The sequence below is a fragment of the Drosophila ficusphila genome, unplaced genomic scaffold (genome assembly GCF_018152265.1).
Source record: "Drosophila ficusphila isolate 14025-0441.05 unplaced genomic scaffold, ASM1815226v1 contig_791, whole genome shotgun sequence".
NCBI classification, from domain to species: Eukaryota; Metazoa; Arthropoda; class Insecta; order Diptera; family Drosophilidae; genus Drosophila; species Drosophila ficusphila.
In genome coordinates this window covers 25,490,398-25,512,765 of record NW_025064737.1, presented here as the reverse complement: position 1 = coordinate 25,512,765, position 22,368 = coordinate 25,490,398, and the positions used below count along the sequence as shown (strand labels likewise).

Below are 22,368 nucleotides of genomic sequence, written 5' to 3'. Positions count from 1 at the left end.
CTTAATTAAATGAAAACATTTTTTCAATTGAATATTTTTGTGAGCTTCTTGGTATATTTTGCGAGCAGAATTTTACGCTACCGCGGTCACACTGAAAAAAAGCCTTGCAACCGGCAGCTCCATCCAAAATAACAATTAAATGAAGCTTTAAAATGCATCGTAATTAATGTGTACAAATCTGGAAGTAAACTAGTCTTTCAAAAGCACATGATCGGTTTACGGAAACCTCAAAATCGTGGGTTTCCGAGGGCTGAGGCCACGTGAAAATTCAATGCCAAAGAAGTTGTGTGTGTCCTAGTTGTTGTGGCTTTTGTTGCTGTTCTTTCTTGTGCCTTTCGGGAAGCGGAGACACAGTTTGTGATTTAAACTAAGCAATGGGTCAGTCGGCAAGTAAAATAGGTAAGTAATAGAAGTTTTAATTTCGTTAAAATGACAGTTAAGAAAGTTAAAGGTTTAGTGGACTAAGGAGGAGTTCTGTGGGTGATTTGAGAAACATAAATTTAAAACCAAATATTTGAGCTATTGGAATCTATAGTACAGTTGTAAGCTCGGCTTGCCTGTCAATTAAAACTATGGGCATTCCAATAAGGTTTGTGACCTTCCCACCACCAACACACACACATGTTTGTTGAACAGCTGTTTCCCTATTAGAGATGACAATCGCAGGTTTCGTGCACATGCCGATTGTTCCGAAAGTCGGTTACCACTATACAGGTGTGAAACCTACCTGATAATAAATTGTATGATATATTTTTAACAAATCAATAAAAATACAGTTGAAAATAAACATTTTACTAAAACTCCCCAAAAATGTCGTGCTCAGTTACTCCATACTGCTTGAGAAAGTCTCTTGTCGTTGCATCCACTTTTTTCTGTTGATCAGGACTTAATTCGTCCTTGTACGAGCCGACAATACCACGCCGAATAAATCTACAACAAAAGCAATTCAAAGATTAAAATCCGGGAATTTAAAGCAGAACTTACTCATAGTTATCAGCAGTTTTTCGAACCGTTTTTATAAAGGCAGTGGGGTTCCCAAACTTGCTACCTGAAAACAGAGCTTAAAATTATTTAATTCCCTAGTTTTTTTATTAATCACCTTTTATGTTTTGAAAACTCAAGTGGTTCAAAAGTTTTTCCATTTCATTGTCGTTCAAATCTTTGCACTCCAGAAAACGCGATAATCGCTTAACGACATCTTTGAGATCTCGTTTCATTTCCTCATAGGTCACAAAGAAAATATTTTCGTTTTCACGCATTCTATAAAAGTCAATAATATGTGCCCAGTATGATGTATACAAGATTTTATCAGCAACAAACTGATCAACGTAATCATCTAAGCTGCCCTCCCAATGGAACAAGCCAGTCATATGATGATACGAAGAGACCACAACATCCTTGGGGTTTCGACACACGTAAATAACCTTCCGTCCTTGGGTCCAGATTTGCCGGGGCAGTAGTTGTGCGGGCAAGTGGGATTTTATCAGGCGAGAATCGCCTTCAAAATTATTGCACTCGTCTATTGTATCCTTACCTTCCTCGTCAATGGAAGAATACCTTTATCACATGGGAAGAAAAAAATTAATTAAACGCGTAGTTTCCTTTGGTGAACTTCTGAAACAATTCAAAACTTACTCTAGAAAAGGACTCCGTTGAAATGGAAAACTGCTTTTTGCTCGCTCAAAGTTCAAATTATTAAGCAGGAGCCAGGCCAGTTCTTGCATCCAAGTTGTACCGCACTTCATGAAAGTCACCACAAAAACATCACTTTTCCTCGTTTCAAAAGCGTCGATCCTTTGTGCAAAATCGCTTGAATAACCAGCTGGAAGGGTGCACCAGCGTGCTTTCCAATCCTGCTCTAGCGGCACCCAGTCAGGACCCAATCCTTGTGGTCCGTTACACTGTATTTGAATCATTGGCATCGTGGCCGAAGAATCTAACGACCTACTCGTATACATAGCGGACAAAAAAGCTCTTAAAAGTCTATCCAACGTTTGCCAAGCAACTAACTCTAGTTCGTGTTAAATTCTCTGTAGGTAGGGGGCAAAATTAGTCAAATATAGATTTCACACCGAGATACGGCTTATCATCCTTCACTTATGTAGGTTTTTAAATGGACTGCTAAAATAAGAATAAGTAACTAAGATAACATACAGCAATTAAAAACTAACTAGAGGGGCAGCTACGACTTTATTTTATAGCGATCTCTTATAATCGCGTACTTAAGTATAATAATTTTTATAACAGGTTTAACCTGACAGTTAAACAACATCCATTTTTTCACTCCCGAATTTTAGGATATCATACCGGTAAGCCAGCTTAAAAGCCATAGAAGTAAAAAAAAAATTACGTGGTAAAAAATTGAAAGAGGGAAAAGGTTCCTATCCTATTCTGGAAAATCAGTTTAGGGAGCGAACTTTAACGTACAGGTGTAGTTAACGGGGGTTGCAGGGCCAAAGTTACCTGCTTACCACATCGTCATCTAAGGGCCTCCATCAAATCGAATCAGCTTCGATTAGGCCCAAGATGGCCACGCAGCTGTAGACAATAAATTATAGAGTTTACGGCATAGATTTCTCACAAAACGAGCGCAAGAAAGGACGAAGGATCGCACAAAGGCGGAGGAGAGAAAAAGTAAACCCCAATAGGCGCTCCGTTCAGGTAGGATAACCTGAGGGAGTGGTAACTCCCTGACCCTGAGACAAAAACACATGCTGTGGGCCAAAAACCCGCCACGACCCTCTCTCTATGACTTGCCAAATGTCCTGTCTGCATCTGAGTACTCCGTAAGGTAAAGGTAAAGGTATGTGCAAGGAGCAGATCTTGTGTTTTTCGTGGGACAAGGCAGTTTTTCCATTTTACTGGCGGGGAAAAACTGCAATGTGAAAACTGTGAAAGCCGAAACCCCCAGAAAAGGCAAACATTTGGCCAGCAGAAAGTATATTGTTCTAACGGAGCGCAGCTTCCCTCGCATGTGTTGCATTGGTGGTTATTCCTGGGCGATGTTGATATTTGATTAGCGTTCGCATGCGAGGATGCGGAAATGGGAAGTGGATGTGGATGTGGAAGTTGAAGTTGCCAAATGCATCCCCGAGTCCCAAATGAGTTTCCTTTTGTTAGATCTTGATCGGATACTTGGGACGAGACCAACTGCTGTCGCGGATATCCAAAAAAAAAAAAAAGTAAAGGATCCAAGCCATGAGTTAACCAAGATAATAAGTTTTTTCCATGTTTTTTTTTTAATTGTATTTAGACTTGAAGTCAGATATCTCGCGAAATAGCTTACAATTTAAATGTATTTTAATTGCTTGCAAATAAGTACTCCTTAAAAATTGTATTTAAAATCTTTTTTCCCGAACTCTAATACTAAGCCAAACCTTATAAGGAGAACATGAATCGTTTACAATACTTTCGATTCCTGGACACCAAAAATATATCAATATGTACAGTAGTGGACACGAGTTTAGCACACTATGCAATCCCCATTTTTGAGCTCCAATTTCACCTTTCCCCGGAGATTTTTCGAGGAATTTTTTTACGTACGTTTGCTCTATTATTAGGAGAACATGCACCGTTAATTTTGTCCCAATCGCTTTTACCGTTTTCCTATACCAAGCCTCTGAACCTAAATACCTCAAAATCAGGCTGGACACCAGTTTAGCACACTCTTCAAATTTTTAGTTTTTTAACAACGGCGGTCTCGTTTTTTTTGGTTAAAGTTAACTGATAATTCATGTTGTCATTAAGAGAGAATAAAAAGATGTGTTTGCAATCCCACCAGCTTCTAAGTGCTTAAAAGGACAGCAGGAAGTCATCCAGACTCTTAAATCAGCTGGAAAAACGATTTCAGAGATTTCTAAAGACTTAAAATGTTCCCGTAAAATGGCTTACCATGCTCTAGGACATATTAAAATCAATCAAAGTACCAAACCCACCAGGGCAAACCCCAGATCCCGAAAAACATATGAAAAAAGAAAACCGACTTATCAAAAGTGTTTCTGAAAAATACCCTTTTAACGGCTCTAGAACAATAAATATCATCAATATTTAATATAGATTTATACTCGAGGACTGCAAGAAGGCGATGAAATAATAAAAATGTCCGAGGGTGCATAGCTTTGCAAAAGCCGCACGTATCCAACAAAAATTTGTATGCCAGATTTCAGTTTGCAAAGGAGCATTTGAAAAAACCACTGATTGTTTGGAAAAACGGTTTTGGAAAAAAATATATCTGATCGATCTATCAGATCCAAATCGATAAAACTTGGATTCATCTTCCCACAGAAAATTTTTCCAAACAATCAGTGGTTTTTTCAAATGCTCCTTTGCAAACTGAAATCTGGCATACAAATTTTTTTGGATACGTGCGGCTTTTGCAAAGCTATGCACCCTCGGACATTTTTATTATTTCATCGCCTTCTTGCAGTCCTCGAGTATAAATCTATATTAAATATTGATGATATTTATTGTTCTAGAGCCGTTAAAAGGGTATTTTTCAGAAACACTTTTGATAAGTCGGTTTTCTTTTTTCATATGTTTTTCGGGATCTGGGGTTTGCCCTGGTGGGTTTGGTACTTTGATTGATTTTAATATGTCCTAGAGCATGGTAAGCCATTTTACGGGAACATTTTAAGTCTTTAGAAATCTCTGAAATCGTTTTTCCAGCTGATTTAAGAGTCTGGATGACTTCCTGCTGTCCTTTTAAGCACTTAGAAGCTGGTGGGATTGCAAACACATCTTTTTATTCTCTCTTAATGACAACATGAATTATCAGTTAACTTTAACCAAAAAAAACGAGACCGCCGTTGTTAAAAACTAAAAATTTGAAGAGTGTGCTAAACTGGTGTCCAGCCTGATTTTGAGGTATTTAGGTTCAGAGGCTTGGTATAGGAAAACGGTAAAAGCGATTGGAACAAAATTAACGGTGCATGTTCTCCTATTAATAGAGCAAACGTACGTAAAAAAAATTCCGCGAAAAATCTCCGGGGATAGGTGAAATTGGGGTCAAAAATGGGGATTGCATAGTGTGCTAAACTCGTGTCCACTACTGTATATACATACCATATATAATATACAAACCATGTGCCGTTTCCATCGGACTCTCAAGTGCTTGCGCAATTCGATTTTGGGTTCTGTTCTCTTCAATTTTCTTTTGTGTTCCCTGGATTAGTTCGGGTTTATATATCCGAACTCCACAACTGCTCCTTACCCATCTCCTTTTTCCTTGGCCTGTCTGGGTCCTTTCCCTCTTATTTTCCTTTGCAGCTCCTCTGCCTTCTGCCTGTGACCCGTTTGCATATGTCGTTTTCTAATTAAACACTGGCATTTGCTATAGTTTTTAATTATGTGTATATTGATCGGTTATCGGCGATCGATGTGAAGAGCCAAGTAATGCTCAGCTGTCCTCCTTTGGACAGCTGCCAAACTCTAACTTTCCTTTGATTTTCTAGCTATGTAGCTTTTTTATTAAATTATTCATAAATTCTGATAGTTTCTAATCTATTTCCCAATACCTATCATTGCACACAAAAACTGTTTAATTCATGGACCTTTTCAATTCAATATATCGTGTAATTAAACCAATTCGAGTAATAGGAACTTTTTAATTAAAGCCTTAAATATTTATGTATCTGTTTTTATCTATAAGTTGTCTTGAAGGTGAAGTTCCGTTAGAATTGAGGTAGTAATGATAAGAAAACCGTAGATATGATATGTATATGAGCATTCCAATAGACGACATATCTGTTACTCGTTTTATGAACGGGGTGTGATGTTCTAGATAAAAAGTATACCATAAGTTTTGATATTTTGACCCTACAAAAAGAGAGCGCTGTTATTGATTAACGCTTTCAGACAGATAAAATCGAAGTGCCTTTGGTTTTATCATATACATATACTATACGATAATTGTTAAAATAGAAAGTTTCTATTAGAAACTTTTACCATAACTACAGGACAAACTCATAAAATGCACAGCTCTAACATATTTTTTATTTCTAATTTTCCCTTTAAAATTGAAATAGTTCCCTCAGATCTGCTCACTCACTTGCCGTGCAAAATCATCATTTGGCATTTTCATTAAACGCCTGCCTAGGTCAATTCTCCATAGACAACGATTTCGAATGGCAGCAGGGATCTTGGGTTAAGGAACTGTTTGAAAGGCAAATCGCTGTGACATTCTCAAGACAATGGGCGAAAAAAACAATTGCCAGGCCCAAGGTAAATGCGGGTCTTCGGGATCGGTTGGCCAGCAACCCTAAGACGGAGTCGAGCAAAATGAGCGATATATTCTTGAGCTAGATGTTGGTGGGAGACCAATCAAAAAAGACAAAGTTTGCACTTGTGGGGCACATGTGCCATATTCTAAATTTAACCACGAAATGCTTAAAGGGGAGCGAGCAATCCAAAAAACAGACTGCAGATATCTCCCCCATCGAGGCGACAAATGCAAATGGAAGCAGATGTCTGCTGGCAAAATATGAATATATAAAAATAAATAGTCGTAAAAAGAAATCGAACCGGGCCGTGGAAGTAGATCAACTTTATCAGCCAAGGCAACTGGCGCACGTCTTCTCTTCCTTTTTTTAACCTGGCACGTGGTCGGCCGGCTTCCTCTTTCTCCTCCTTCAAAATCCCTTTCTACCCGTCTGTCTGTCGCTTTGGCTATGAATTTACACCTGGAATTGGCAAACAAACAGAACGGAACCGATGGCAAGACAGCGAGGGGATACAAGCTAGAGTAGAGCAAACCCTTTTTCAGGTCCTTTTTCAACTGCAACTGCAGATGGACACCATTTGTTGATGTTCGATACAGTGAATATCGAAACAGATGAACCACTTTTAAACGTGATTAAGTCATAGCTTTTATTTTCTGTTATCTACTATAAGTAAGAAATTTGTATACCCAGAGCATCCAAAAATAAAACATTACGATCAAGTAAAATAATGTGCCTTCCCTGAAACAGTGTGCCGATATTCACTGTATTCTTTGACAATTTTGGGGTTGTTTGTTGGACTCTTTTTTCTGGTCGATGTTTGCCGGTTTCTGTTTCGCCAACTTCACCTTCTCCGACCTTTTTGCATTTTTGCACAACGAACAACAGGAGGGGAAATCGGGTAAGCAGCAGCAGATGTATTTCCAGGACACACGCCTGCTGCCAGGATGCTGAATATGCATTTCCACTTTAATATCAAAATTTAAATGCTTTCTGGGCCCGTCTTGATCCCTTCCGATCTTGAAAATTGCATCTGCTGTGAGGTCCGTCTGGTTTCGTCTGCTGATGCAGGACAAAAAGGACGAGCATGCGGAGCATGAGGAGCACTTCGCGCAATTATCATCCTCCGTCAATGGCAGCGTGGCATCTATAGAGGATAAAAGATGATCAGACGCCAGACGGCAGTTATCCTGCTGGCCACAAAACCTTAAGTTTAATAAATGAGACCACAAATAGCATGGGTTCCAGACAATAGGTAAAAGCTTACTTCTGCATTGAATCTTTATCAATTTATTGCGATATTACGGATTAAAAATGCTTAAAGGGCCTTGAAGTATTTATGGTTGATTAGCGTACATATGTATATATGCCCTATCTTTAACTTTCCTCGTCTACAATTTTAAGCCTATGAAGCTGGCACGTAAAGTTCACGATCAAAAGCATTAGAACAATTTAAACAGTTTGCCAGTTATATGAGTCAAACCTTTTAACCCCTCCGAAAAAGAAAGAATTGCTTTGAACCTGGCTGAACTACACACACACTTGCCCACTTTTACACAAAGTCGAGGGGAACAACAGTTAGTGGAGATCAGAGCAGTTTGGCCAAAAAACCATAAGCAGGCCTAGAGCAACAACAAAGAGACCAAGAGAAGCAACAGCAGGAGAGGAATAGGAGGAATCCCCGATCAAGGTGCAGTCAGAGGCATAGAGGTAAATTATAAGGGAGGACAAATACAAATACACGCGAATGGCAGGCACAAAGCGAAACCGTAGTAGATAAGAAACAGCTGCGTCCCAGGTTTTCTCTCTTTTCTCTCTTGTACGCTCTCTTAACCAATGGTGACATCTTAAGAGCCAAATAATAAAAACTCCTGATATTAAAAGAAAATATCTAAAAATATTTGTTAAGAATTTAGTAAAAAGCGTAAATTATATTTTCATTTATTGCAGACAATAATTCCAATAAGGGTCACAAAGGGACGAAAAATATTTGGATAAAGAACTATAGTTTTTGAACCTTGCAAAACGTAAAAATTTAAAGATAGAAACCAAATTCTTATTATTTTTAATATAAGGATATACAAAATCGAATTCGATGTTCGTAAATTTCAAAAAATATCTTCATTTTCACTATTTAAATATATGTATAACTTTTAAAAAAGAACAGTTTGTCGGTAGAATTTCTGCACACCAGAAGTGTTAGCGTCGTGGGTGAACATTTGGGAGCGGGAAAGAGAGAATTTGAGAGCGGAAGGAAGAGAACTCGCTCGCAAACGATATCTGAGCTAGAGCTGGTACAAGAAACGATACTATCGTTGATGGTTTTATGTGAGCCGTCCGAAGCTATAAAAGGCAGCAGCACCACTTATTTGTTGTAAAAAAAACGCAGCGAAAGGTTGTCTCCGTCGTCGTCGGTCTCTGTGCTTCGTTTGTGTCGTTTCGTTTCGTTTGCCTCCGTTGCGCGCAGACAACCAACAAAATTCAAAATGTTTTAACGGATAAAACCAAATTCAAAGAACTTTTAACGTTTAATTTAATGCCAGATAAAGTCGAATTCAGCTTGTCGATTTTCATTAGCATTTCGCGTGTTCGTTTAGTTCAAAAAATTTAAAAACCAAAAAAACCATTATCATGGGTTTGTCGGATATACCAGCCAACTACATGCAAGGCAGCCACCCCCACCTGAACCTCCATCCGCAGCAGCAGCACCACCAAAATCAGCAGCACTTGCAGCATTTGCAACAGATGCAGCTCCATAACGCCATGCCCACGCCTGCTCAGCAGGCTGCGCAGGTCCTGGCCCTGGAAAGCAACGAGCTGCTTATGAGCACCAAGGACAAGCTCTCCAGCAAGAAGAAGATGCACTTGCTCAAGAAGATCAAGAAGCGCTTCGGATTGGGTTAGTAGTCGCATTAGTACCGAAGATTTGGGTTCAGGAACCAAGGAGCTTGTTATTTTCTTGTTCGGGGTAGCGGTTTCCATGAAATGTTAAGTGAAGTAATTTTCAGTATTGCCTAATCCATTTCTTGTAAACTTGCTTTTGATAAAAAGTTTTTTTTAATTAGCAAAATTTAAATTTCTAAAGTTCTGTAAACTAAACAATGGGAAATGGGAAGATCATCTAATTACAGCGTGCGAAGTTGCTCGAAATACATAATTCACCGATCGGGGGAGCTTTGCTTTTATCTCCGGCGGTTCTCACATAATATTAGCATGTGGTCTGACCCATCGCTCATTCATTCATTCAGTTAATTAATGCGGCAAAGATAAATAAGCTAAAATACAGCCAGCCGCAAACGTTTATGCATACATTAGCAGTTTGAGTCTCAAGAACAATAGCAAATAAAGAAAGATACAAGCTAAAAACGGGAAAGTTTGCGATTGTTTAAAGCAAAAAGCTAATGACTTTGTGTTTTAAAGAGCACGCACAGATCGCTTTTGTAATAGTAATCGCTTTTCTGACTAAATAGACGCAAAAAATGCCGAAACAAATATAAATGTGAAATTCTTTGAAGGTTTCGTCGGCAGAATTTGACCTCGACACGACTTCTTCGCCGGAAATGTCAGTTCTGGAAACTGCAATTTTCAATCGCACCGAAAAAGAGTCCATTCCCCCAAAGTAACCACAAATTGATCAAGAAGCTTGGGGATCTCGAGTTGAAGAAAATACCACCACCAAAAGCAATTTTCCCAAGGAGCGATTATGTTTATCATAACGATTATCTGGGCTGGGGAATTTGGTATCTCCGTTTGTTGTTTTTGGCTTTGTTTTTTTTGTTTGGTTGCAAGCAGCTGAGCAAAAAAGCGAAAAAACAACAACTCACTTTGTTGGCTTTGGCTCAATTGCATTCTCCTCTTGCTACTCTGTTTTTGGTCAAAAATGGTTAAGCAAAGCAAAGTAAAGCAAATTCAATGACGCATAGGCAAAGATTCTTCTACTTTTTTTTACTGTTTTTACTTGCCTGCTGCCAACAGTTGTGTTCGTAAAAATAGCGGTTCGGACTCGAATTGTACTTTGACTTGAGCAAGTCGTGTGTTTAAAATATTTTGCTTGTTATATTTTCTTTCACCATCTGCTAATAGTAAATTTAACGTATTTATAAAAATACCTTTTGCTCAGGACTGCTCAAAGTACAGCATTTATGTATGAATCTAGTACTACGTTTTTTACCCCTGCTGTTTTTGCATCTGCCTCATTCAGCATTTGTTGTTGCTTTCTTTTAATGTGGTTGCCTTTACTTGAAATTATACGCGAAGCGCCGTTGCCGCCGTCGGCAAAAACAAACCCAAACGCAAAGGTAAAGACAATGCGCAAACAAAAAATAACGATCCGCGGAGAAGAAGAAGCAGGATCGATCGAAAGGAGAGGAGAAGAGAAAAGAGGAAGAGGTGTGGCTTTGAAGTTGAAGTTTTGTGTTGTTGCCTCTCAGGCGTTTAAGCTCGCGATGGTTTATGTTTTATGTGGCGGCTTCCAATCCGTTTGAACGTGTGTTGCCCATCGGTAATCAATGAAATTACTTTGTTGTTGTTGCTTTGTGGCGTCAGCTGCTTTTGCTTTTTTACCTGCATTTTCTATTACATGCCGTAGTTTGTTGTTGTGTGTTGGCATGCCACGTTTGCTTGGCTAAAAAGTTTATCTGCTCTTGGCTTTTACTTAGCTTCTCACGGTTTACTTTTCGGAATGGTGGGCTTGTTGTGCGTGTGTTTGCAATTGAGCGCTGCCAACTCGCCTTTGAGCCTATATTATTGGACATATTGTCACACGACCTTCGATTGTTAGCCAAAAGTAAATAACAACAGTAAATGCACACCCCCGCTCGGAGTTGGCTTTTATATACACTAGAGGGCAAAGTAGTAGTTCTAGGAAGTGCTTCTGTTTAGGTCCTATAAATTACTTTACTTACCAAGATAAGTTATACAACAGACCTAGACAACTTGAAGCAAACTCTCAGATAATGAGATGTACGTACATATATTCCTTATCTTCGCAAATACCAACCCCATTTTGACCGCAACTGTAGGGAAGTGCACTCGGACTTCAAACATCTGTTGCGATATTCCCCTTTTTCTACGTCTTCTTTTTCAGTTGTTCTCTCTTCCCATTATGAGGTCATCTGGATGTGTCATTCGTCCTATGGTCATTTTGTTTTTGTTGTATGTTGTATGTTGTAAAGCTGTGCCATTTCTAATTGATAATTTTGCTCTACAGATAACGGTCAGTGCAAAAAAGCTTATCTCCTGCTAGTGTGGTTAAAAATGATTGCGGTATAAATAGAAGTTTTTAAGTGTTGGGGATATACACAAAGATCTTCGCTGTGTTGTTGTTCAAAATAGCTACACCGCGACCCACTTGTTTATCAGTTATTGAACCAAGTTGGCAGCTTGAAGGAAAGTACGGTGCATATTGCTCAGAATTAACCTATATATCTTAAATAAATTTTAAAAGTTCTTATTTGCTTGTCAAATTTGTAGTCAAATATTTTATATTATTAATTCAACAGCTGAAATCTATATTGGAAATCCCTTTTAATTGTTACAAATTAAAAAAATAGTTTAAATTTTAGGAATAACCTCTGTATCAACTTTAATTTTCCTCATGACCCAAATGTAGTACAAAATTGTTAACATTTTGTCTTGGTCGGAGAGATAACAACGCATAGCACCCCACAGATAGAGATAAACTAGATAAAAACGCTTCGCCGCAGGGTGTTGCAACTGGCGCAAGACAAAAGGCGCAATCCAGGTAGCAGCAGGTAAAAATATGGCTCTATATAGTATAGGAAAAATACCCGGTCCAAAAGCAACTGTAATTAACTCACGCAAAGTAAGATGGAGAGATATCCAAAGGCATCTTTGGGTCAATTTTGAACGCCTTTTGGGAGGGCGTGTTTTTAGACGGGTTGAAGCGGGCGGTTGGTTGGTCTGTTGGTTAGGCATAAATCACCGTTGATTTTACTTGGCCTGAACACCTACGGGTCTATAATCGGTGCCTGTGTCCACAAGCAGCTGTTCGTTCGGCTATCCATCCATGAGCAGATCGGGTTTTTTGAAATTTTGTTTTTCGCCTTTTACGTTTTTGGTCCGAATTTCGATCAGAACTTTAATGTTATTAATATGTACACCTATTTCGGAAAGAACTAAAACTAGATTTGGTCAGCTTTGCAGCTGTTCGAGGTATTTAATATGCTAAATATTGGGAAATTTGCATGGTTTTGCTATAACCCTAAATGTTTATGGCTTACACGATAATACTGCAACCAGTGGCATTAAAAACTATCAGTTTAGGGCCAAAAACACTTCAAGAGCCTTTGTCAGGCCTTGTAATAACAATGTTATAATGTAATAATGATGTGTTGCTATCATAAGACAACTCTTCAAATCCATTCCATTCCACTCAGGTCAACTCCACAGTCATTATTGTTGGCTCCCTCTCAACGCTTGAGTGATTTAATTACACAAAAGAGTTTTGAGTTTTAGACCAGGGGAAACGGGGCTCTTGTGCAGTCAAGTGCGAGGAAATGCAACTATAGGAGTAACAATCAACTATATGTGTATATAGTACTCTTTTATATACATCTATGTATGTGGACCTCTTCTCTGGCCCTTTGCAGTAATTGCAACGCTTCGATAAACAGCAAGCCTACAAAGCGCGACAAAGCAAAGCGGAAGAAAGCCGGGCTTATCGTTTCTGCCTCTCGAACGTACAGTACTGTAATGAATACTCGGAAACTGTTGCTTGCTAAATAATCAAGTTGCATTAGTTTGAAATATATTTAAAAAATGCTTGTATTCCTCACAAGATACGTACAATAATTTATTTTCTATGTTAAGGCGTAATATTTCCTATTTCTTCTATCATATACGACTTGTTTTGAAGAAAGCCTCAAAACTCTGTCTTCATAATGTTGTTTATTGTGTGCTTTATGTTTTCTTTGCTTCCTTATATTTTAGGGTATATATTTAGATCGTTTTTATGCCTATTCGGAGCTGAACACGTTCGGTTCTTCTTGGCTGGGGCCTCTTGCATGCTTCGACGCCCAAATAAAAAACCCAACCATACAAGCGGTGTTTATATATATCATGTGCATCGATAGAGAGGTGCTCCCATTCCACAGAGTTCGTTGTTTCTGGGCTTGTAAAAATAAACATGTAAATTTGATTTGGCCACCTACCCTTCCTCAAATTGTCCCTCTGTATACTTTTCCCTATCTCTCTCCCTTTCGGTGGCTAATTATACTAGAAGGGGGGGAACTGCGCCTCATCCGGGAGTTAACAACTAATTCGTTTGTGTAGAAAGGGTGAAAATTTATATCGAACAGAGAGAAAAGTCACCCGGAGGCATTGAACCCATCGAGAGGTGCGACCAATATGTAAGGTGGATTTTTTTTAGCTCTTTAGGGGCTTCTTTTTGAGTCATTTGTGGAATATGTAAGTGAAAAAGCTAACTAAATGTTTGTAATACCTGGGGAAATGTAAAATCCCTTACTTGCTGTTGTGAAGCCCCGTGATTATGCTTATCATAATAACCGAGATAAAGAAACTTTGGCTGGGAATAACAGTGATGCGTATTTATTGATTACCCCCTATTTACCTTATCGTTATTTAGATAAGCACTCATTAAATTTTGATTGATTTAATTTAACAAGGTTTTGCAAAGAACTAGATGGTTTTTATTTAGGCTCGCCGCTGCTGTGATTGCTTCGGTTTATTTTCCGATGTCGTCTTGTGGTATCAGATTTCGCTTAATCGCATGAAAAGTGCAATGTACTTGCGAAGAAGAAAAGCTGCTCAGACACAATAACAACTGGTTGCAACAACTTGGCATAGTTTGACCTCTGGTTTCATCGCTGTCAACGCCGCCGCCGCCGCCAGTCGGCCCCTTTTTCCGTTGTGTAATTATTTTTATTATATTTGCCGAGTCTATGTTATCGTCCATTGTTGCTAGTCTTCTAAAGTTACCAGAGAGAAGGGGCAAAACCGGTGGGGAATCCACACCAGAAGAGAGAGTTCCTCGCTCCAGCAGCCCGTGATGAGTGGATCGCAGTGCAATTTCCGCTGCACTGGTCAGCGTTTCAAGCAGAACGGAAGTGGTTTTCGCATCCACTCAATGGGGCTTTCCATTGCAGTCGAACTCTGATAAGTGGATTTAGCTGTAAATCAACTGAAAACTGGAAAAAGGTGATATAAAGTTTAGTGGCAATGTTAGATCGCACAGAAATTTTCGGTAATTGAAAGGTATCAATTAGGAGAAGAAAAACTTTTATTCCGAAAACCAGAAAACTTTCATACTTTGCCGCCCCACGCAAATTGTTTGTTTGTGAGCGATTCATTAGCATTCATTAGCTTAATTTATCTATATTTAAGACAAGAAAGTGACATTGCTTTTATTGCTGTGAGAATTGTTTTACAAGCCTTTCGAGAGGCACTTGTTCAGATCTCAAACTCCGACCAACGCCCGCCTTTACTGCCCACAGTCTAAGCCAATCTATAACTAACTAACAAACGACCCACACGCTGTTTCCTCAACTAATTTCACTGATATGTCGAAAATGAATATAGAAACACTATGCGGAGTGGCCAGATACGCTTATAACCTACAATCGGCGTGGGTCGACGATCCATTGACAAGCCCGTGGAAGTCAAAAGCTTAGTCCAACTCAATCCGACTCACTCACCCACTCACTCGTTCTGACTGATTGCCGCGCTGCAAAACGCCGATAATTTATGCCAAATGGTTGACCAATTGATACCATTTGTAAATGATCCATTGATCCACTCGCCAAGCCGTCGGTCTCTTTGGACGAAGGCCCCAGCGTTTATGGGACACTTCCGGTGCAATTAAACGACCTCCGGCGTGTTAATTGTCCGCACACGTCCCCTGACTCATGCACGTGGGCAAACAAGAGCAGGAACATTCAGGCACGTGACCTGTGACCTCAATCGGTGCAAATGAGGGAGTTCAAGTGGGCGGTGAAGGGGAGGAAGGCAGTGCTTTGCAGGCCATAAAATAATGAATGGCTTTTTGTGTAATTCGGTAACTGTTTATGAAAGGTAAAATTATTTCAAGTTGCAGCACCCAAAAATAATCATTAATTTTTAAGTGATTTGCTAGAACAGCTCGTAATTTCCAGATTAACTTCACATAAGATCAACTTGTAAGCCTTCATTCAGACATCAACGTAATCTGGCTTTAATGATCGCCAACTCAACTCACGAGTGCCAATCGAAATCTAATGACGTCGGCTCAATGGGATTTTGAATGTTTGGAGATCTTCATCGGATCGTTAAAATGATTTCGCCTAACGATGGCCGCACAATCGCCGCACCGATTGCTTCACTGGTTTTGATTTCCTTTTTTTTTTTTTGTCCGTGCTCGGGGTTTTGTTTTATGACACCTGCATGATTTTCACATTTTCCACCCGCTCGATCCGATCGCTCAGCTGCAGCTTCTCCAGTTCCCCGGTTCTCCAGAGATTCGGGAAGATCCGAGCGGCGGCGCACTCTCTTCTCGCAATTACCGAGGCTTGTTACAGGTTTTCGGTGTTCGGCAGCCGCAAATTTACTATATATCTCCTATATATACAAATTTGGAGTCGTGGGAATTGTCTCTACAGTGTTTGTGTTTGATTTTTGCCCAGTGCTCAGCGTGGGAAATGTTTTGCAGCCCGCTCGCTGTTGGCGAATCCAAAGACGTCGCTGAATCCGTCCGCGCCGAACGGTAAATCAGGTTTTCCTTTTTGGCAAGCTACGAAAATTTGCCTGCAACTGCGGCAAGATCGTTGGCAGTCGATCGGATGCTCCGCTCCGGTGCTTCGTTTCTCCCATTCGGGCCGCGTTTGGGAACCTTTTCGGCGGAGCGGCCAACTCCAAACGCATCATGACCACCGAAAGTTTGAACTTTTCATCTCCAGATGTTAGTTGGCCAAATTATGTCGAAACCTGACGATCGGCATTAGGGCGATGATCGGAGGGCCTGGGAAAATGCGATAAAATAATTGTCTTTCTGTTGCTAGTTTACTTGAATGAAAGAACCCTTCCGGAAAATGTTTAAAACTGTGTTTCCAAACACACTTTTCCCTGAAAGATTAAATTGTCTAATTAATATTGTTGCCTAGTTGACAATAGTTATTGTACTGCTTTCCTTCCCAGCTTTTCCATCCAACAAAGCTATCGCTCATCGTTCATAAATTTAATGTAATTAGTTATCATGGGGCGGAGATCATCATTAAAGCCTCGAGCGGAGACAATCGCAGCTCTTAATTAATTGTGGCCAGGCTAATTGAAAGTATCGACGCGTCGCCTAAGCACCGTTTCAACTGGGACTTCAGGGAAAAAGCGAGCCGCGTACTCCATTCATTCATTCATGCCAGCGAATTGTTGTGTTAGCCCCGCTGCAATTCCATCCATTGACTGACGACTGTCTGGGTCTGGGCCGATAAAAAGTAGGCGTCGCCAGTTGGCCAGGCTGGGGAGACGACAACATCCTGCAGCTAACAGCTAATAGGCCCAATCCAATACACGTATACGCGTACTACGTGATTTCCTACTTCCTCGTCGCGGTCAATTCATAAATATGGATGGATGGATGGTTGGATGGTTGGCAGTCACAGTCTTCAGGCCAGGCTTTCTCCCTCGTTCTTCTCCTTCTCCTCCGGCTTCTGGGATCTCCGAAGCCGCGCTCTTTCTTTCCCTCAGAATGGGAGCCACCGGAAGCTGGTGCTCCCTTTCCACTTCCTGCAGCGGAAGCACTTGAGGATTGAGGATTTTTCGGGAAGCAGACGACAGTACAGATTTCGTGTGCAAGTCATTGGCCCTGTCTGAGGATTAAATTTCAACCCCGAAGACACTGAGGCACTGCGAACGAAGCCCAGGAAATCTTGCAGATAGCCGAAGCATTTGTATCTTGTATCTGCTGTCTTACAGGGTTTTTCGAAATTTGAACAGCTGCAGACTGTTGAACTGCAACCCCTGAGCGATCGAAAACGTTAAAAACTACCCTCGAAAAACGGGGACAGACGCTCTTTAGGGGTAGTTTTACCTGTTCCAGCCGTACAGCTGCTTTCTTCTGACCTTCCCACTTCTTGCTCGGCACAAAGGCAGCCAGCAAAGGGAACCAAGAAAAAGCAGAAAGGAAAAAGGACAGCTGCCACATGCCGCTCCAAAGCAAACACATTGATCTCCAGTGCCACGCGCCGCATATCAACATGGTAATCACCATCAACATCAGCCTCATCTGCTGCAGGTCCTTCGCCAGGTTTCTTATATAGTAAACTAAACTGGGCTTTATGTTTTTTCAACGCAACTGTTGGCATGCCGCCGGAATCGTCTGATGTTCGGCATTCCTGCAACCTCAAGAGAAACCAGTCGCCGTCCTAAGAGTCCTCTTCGAGTAATTATTTATATGGCCATATGGATCGGTTGTAGACTTTTTTCCAGCGCCGTCTTCTGCTGTAATTGTCAGCAGCTGCTGATGTGTGTCGATTTGCAAGGTGCAATAATTAAGCCAATTTCGGGAATACATTTTGAGGATTCCCCAAGCCATCGGATGTCACCGAAGGGCTTCCCCATTAAAGTGCAAGAAATTCACAGTCAGCTTGCCAGAAAAACCATTAAACAATTCTAACAAACATTCTCTTAATTAAAAGAAAATTTAACAAATTCTGTATCTGAATTTCAGTCATTGTCGGATATTTTCAAAACTCCCCTAGCTACAATAATATTTTCTTTTCCTTGAAGAAATTATTGTACTTCATGCGTTTGTGACTTCGATTTTCCAAGAAAATATGCCACCAGCTGGCGATGACCATGGTAAATCCTTTAGTGAACCTTTTTGTCTGAGCGATTACTGCACTTTTGCCATGGAACTGATCCCCAAATTGAATAGTTCAATAGTCTTCAGTCCAGTCACGTGCCTTGTGCTTAAAATCCAACTAAATTTGGGTCTTGGGTTGGGGGTTATTGACTCGCCCGGAAGATCAGTTCAGGCTTCTGCGTAATTCGATCGCGAGCACATGGTTGAACATTCGGCTACCTGGAGAAATACATAGACATCTTTTGAAGATGCGTAATTCGATCTGGCTTTGGGAAAGATATTTTAAAACAATGTGGCTGAGATGTAACTAATAGATAGATGAACTGTGGAGGCAGCCATTTGTTGAAGGCGAGGAATGCGGCTTTGAAAAGATCTTAATCAGATATAATAGGAAATATGGGATACACTCTTTCTCACAACTTAACTAACCAAACTTTCGCCTTTGCCATTGCAGTTCGCCGCTCGCCCTCCTCATGTCCTGGTCCCAACAACCTGCCACCTCTGCAATTCCACAGCGTCCACGGCGACAACATCCGGATCTCGAGGGACGGAACTCTGGCCCGTCGGTTCGAGAGCTTCTGCAGGGCCATCACCTTCTCCGCCCGCCCGGTTCGCATCAACGAGAAGATCTGCGTGAAGTTCGCGGAGATCTCGAACAACTGGAATGGAGGCATCCGCTTTGGATTCACCAGCAACGATCCTGTGACGCTGGAGGGAACGCTGCCCAAGTACGCCTGTCCGGATCTGACGAACAGGCCCGGTTTCTGGGCGAAGGCTCTGCACGAGCAGTACTGCGAGAAGGACAACATACTCTACTACTATGTCAACGGAGCTGGCGATGTGATCTATGGCATCAACAACGAGGAGAAGGGCGTCATTCTGTCCGGGATCGATACAAGGAGTCTGCTGTGGACGGTGATCGACATCTACGGCAACTGCACGGGCATTGAGTTCCTGGATTCCCGCATTTACATGTACCAGCAGCAGCCGGCTTCGATGCCGATGACCGTTGTGCCCGCCCAGCAGCAGCTGGTCCAGCCGACTGCCAACGCCTCTGCCGCCCTCAATCCCCACCACCCGCACCAGCAGTCGCGGAGATCCCTGCCCGGCCACACTGGAGCCATCGAGCACGACCTGGAGCGCCATGTGATGCCCTCGCTGCAGTCGCTGCACTTGGCCGGAAACGGAGGCAGTGTGGCTAGCGTGGAGCAGGCTGCCATTGCCCACGATCTGGCCAACGGGCTGCCTCCTCTGCGCTACAATGCCAACGGACGCCTCATCCCCGTGCCCTTCCACAACACAAAGGGCCGGAATGTGCGGCTCTCGCAGGACCGCTTCGTGGCCTCCCGCACCGAGTCCGACTTCTGCCAGGGCTACGTGTTCACTGCCCGTCCCATTCGCATCGGCGAAAAGCTGATTGTGCAGGTCCTCAAAACGGAGCAGATGTACGTGGGTGCCTTGGCCCTGGGTCTGACCTCCTGCAATCCGGCGATGCTGCAGCCCAATGATCTGCCCAACGACTCGGACTTCCTGCTGGACCGCCCCGAGTACTGGGTGGTGAGCAAGGACATTGCGGCTGCTCCCCAGCGCGGCGACGAGATTGCCTTCTTCGTGGCGCCCAACGGCGAGGTGAGCATCAGCAAGAACAACGGACCCGCCGTGGTGGTGATGCATGTGGACCAGTCCCTCCAGCTGTGGGCCTTCCTGGATGTCTACGGCTCGACCCAGTCGCTGCGGATGTTCCGCCAGCAGTTGCCCAACATGGTTGCGTATCCCTCGCAGCCGCAGGTGAATGTGAATGCCAGCAGCTCTTCCGCCTGCAACGCCGCCTCGACTTCCCGCATGCTGCCCATGACCGAGTCGATGAGCAGTCTGAATGCCGGAGCCACTGCCAAGCTATTGCACCATCCCTCCCAGCTGAGTGTGGCCCAGAGCACGAGCACCCTGGCCTCAGCCGGCGGAGTCAACGGCAGCCGCATGATCAGCATGCCCTCCAACGGAGACATTCTCCAGATCCAGCCGAACGGCGGCGGCACCGTGCTGGTGGTGAACCTGCCGCCGGCGAGCAGCTCGCACGACATCAACGGCCAGCTGGCGGCCAGGCCCTCGGCCACGGTGACATCCAGCGGGGTTCTGGCCGGAGCCTGCTCAAGCGGAACCCTCATCAGCACCTCCAGCAGCCAGTACATTGAGGTGAGTGTCCTAACCCCATTGCCTAATCTTTGATAGCATTCTAACGAATCCACATTTTTCGTCGCTTTTGCAGCCCGTTGCCAACAGCACAAGCAATGCCGGCAGCAAGTGGAAGGACAGCCTGAGCGACCAGCAGAGCACCGATTCGAGTGCCGAGTGCACGATCTGCTACGAGAACCCCATTGACTCGGTGCTGTACATGTGCGGACACATGTGCATGTGCTACGACTGCGCCATCGAGCAGTGGCGCGGCGTGGGCGGCGGCCAGTGTCCCCTGTGCCGGGCGGTGATTCGCGACGTTATCCGCACCTACACCACGTAGAAGGGACGCCGCCGCGGCTTCCCAGCCAAGCAACCTTTACTCGCAATCAAACCTACTAACACTGCACACACCACATCACGAACACAAGTTGTTGCATTTTAAACGCAATCGCGCGCAAAAGAAAAAAAAGTATTGGGGAATAGACATTGTTTTTGCAGACTAAAGATGAAGTAGTTTAGTTGATAAGGATACACATCTGTCACCTAATTTATCCTGTACCATCTACATGTATGTTTAATTTTTTGTGATGTTATAAGTAAGTGCGCCGAGAGCCAAAACTATGTATTGTTCAATCAAATCGATTTATCTATCTACCGTTTTAAATTTTTTGCAAGAGTTAAACCGCGCTCTCATGCGTGAGGTATACTATTAAACCAAAGTATTGTATAGGAATTAGTTGTATTTTGGATTCAAATTGGGAGTTGTTGCAAATTTTCTTAGTTTTTCTCCATTTCTAAATTCCAAACTATGTGCAAAATTATCAAACACGAAATTACGATTCTTTATTTGGTAAATAATCATTTTGGTGCTAAATGTTTTGAAATGCAAAGAAAAAAATTGTTAACGGATTTGAAAAGTTATGTTTAAGCTTGCAGCAACTACAAATTAATCTTCTTTGGCATGAAAACAAAAGAAGCAATTACTGACTACTTTCCAGCAAGGAAACGCTTGAAATTTCCTAAACGCCTTGGAAAAGCGATATCGACAGAACACAAATATATCTGCAGCACAAAATGTTGAACAAAGATTGATCAGATTAATACTTATGCACGAAAACCAAAATCAATAACTGCAAGAGCGTGTTAAAATCTAATATTTAAGTACTTAAGTTAATTTCTAGTCAACGAATTATGCTGAAGTTTAATCTAGACCTGGACTTCATCCTCCAACAAAGACACCACACAAAAGACGTATTAAGCACGCTAAGCAATTTTAATGAAGCCGCATTTTAAATTAAACTTAAGTAGTGCACGTATTTTAAAGCAGATTTAAATATATTTAACTATAAACATAGAACAAAAGACTTGTATGTTGTACCAACAGCTTAAATGAAATATGGAAATGAAATGCCCATCTAAATCAACCATGCAGTTAGAAAATTGCCAATAATTAATTAACAATACCAAGCAGATCAAACATGAAGGACAAGAAAAGCTGATAAAACTTTACCTAAGATTGTATTAAAACTAAAAATGTAATAAGTAAAAAAGCAAAGAAATATGCGAATTGGAGCGCAAGCTTACTATTTTTGTTATAAGTACGAATCCGGATAGGGATAAATGAAGACATGTTATTGCCACTATTAATAATTAACTTTTAATTTTTTAAAGAATCATAGTTGGTAACAATACGATACTGCGCCTAGTTATGACTAAACATTTAAATGTATTTATGAAATTATATTTGATATATGTAAGAAAACGCAATGCTGTAATACCATTAAATACTGACAGAAATATCAGAATGTTGGCTTGTTTTTATTATTTTTTCAGTGGGAGTGGAGTATGGGAAATCTAAATTGTGATAAAAGGTTTCCATAAGAGAAGTTGTTTGGCATTTATGGAGTTTTTAACACTATTTAATATATAAAAATTAATATATAAAATAAGAAAAGAAAGCAGCCTCGCCTTCCAAGTTCTACCGTTTCCCAATTGCCGCAAGTCAGCGACGCTCATTTGGAGCATATTAAACCGGATATGGGAGGACGGAATTCGCTTGGTTCGGAGGGTGAATTCGCTGGGTTCGGTTTGTGTATAAGCTGAGGGGAAAAAACCCAATGCTGCGATGAATTGAACAGTTAAAAAAAAACATACTATCGTTTGTGA

The 22,368-nt window shown here is 41.6% G+C and overlaps 2 protein-coding genes across 3 annotated transcripts; one reads left to right on the top strand and one right to left on the bottom strand.

Moving 5' to 3' along the window:
- The first annotated feature begins 101 nt into the window (after positions 1–101).
- LOC108099463 (protein neuralized) lies at positions 102–22,007 on the top strand. 2 transcript variants are annotated; one of them, XM_017203013.2, is made up of 3 exons: positions 102–399; positions 18,482–20,220; positions 20,294–22,007. In XM_017203013.2, exons 1-3 carry the CDS (start codon positions 375–377, stop codon positions 20,540–20,542), a joined length of 2,013 nt encoding a protein of 670 aa, XP_017058502.1. In that variant the 5' UTR covers positions 102–374; the 3' UTR covers positions 20,543–22,007. The 2 variants fall into 2 exon arrangements, with proteins under 2 accessions (XP_017058502.1, XP_017058501.1); XM_017203012.2 differs by lacking the exon at positions 102–399 and adding an exon at positions 8,593–9,114.
- LOC108099464 (sulfotransferase family cytosolic 1B member 1-like) lies at positions 725–2,005 on the bottom strand. The gene is made up of 4 exons (XM_017203014.1): positions 1,636–2,005; positions 1,100–1,557; positions 985–1,048; positions 725–930 (listed from the first exon to the last, which is right to left on the bottom strand). The coding sequence occupies exons 1-4, from the start codon at positions 1,956–1,958 to the stop codon at positions 795–797; spliced, it is 981 nt and encodes a 326-aa protein (XP_017058503.1). The 5' UTR covers positions 1,959–2,005; the 3' UTR covers positions 725–794.
- Positions 22,008–22,368: the final 361 nt, after the last annotated feature.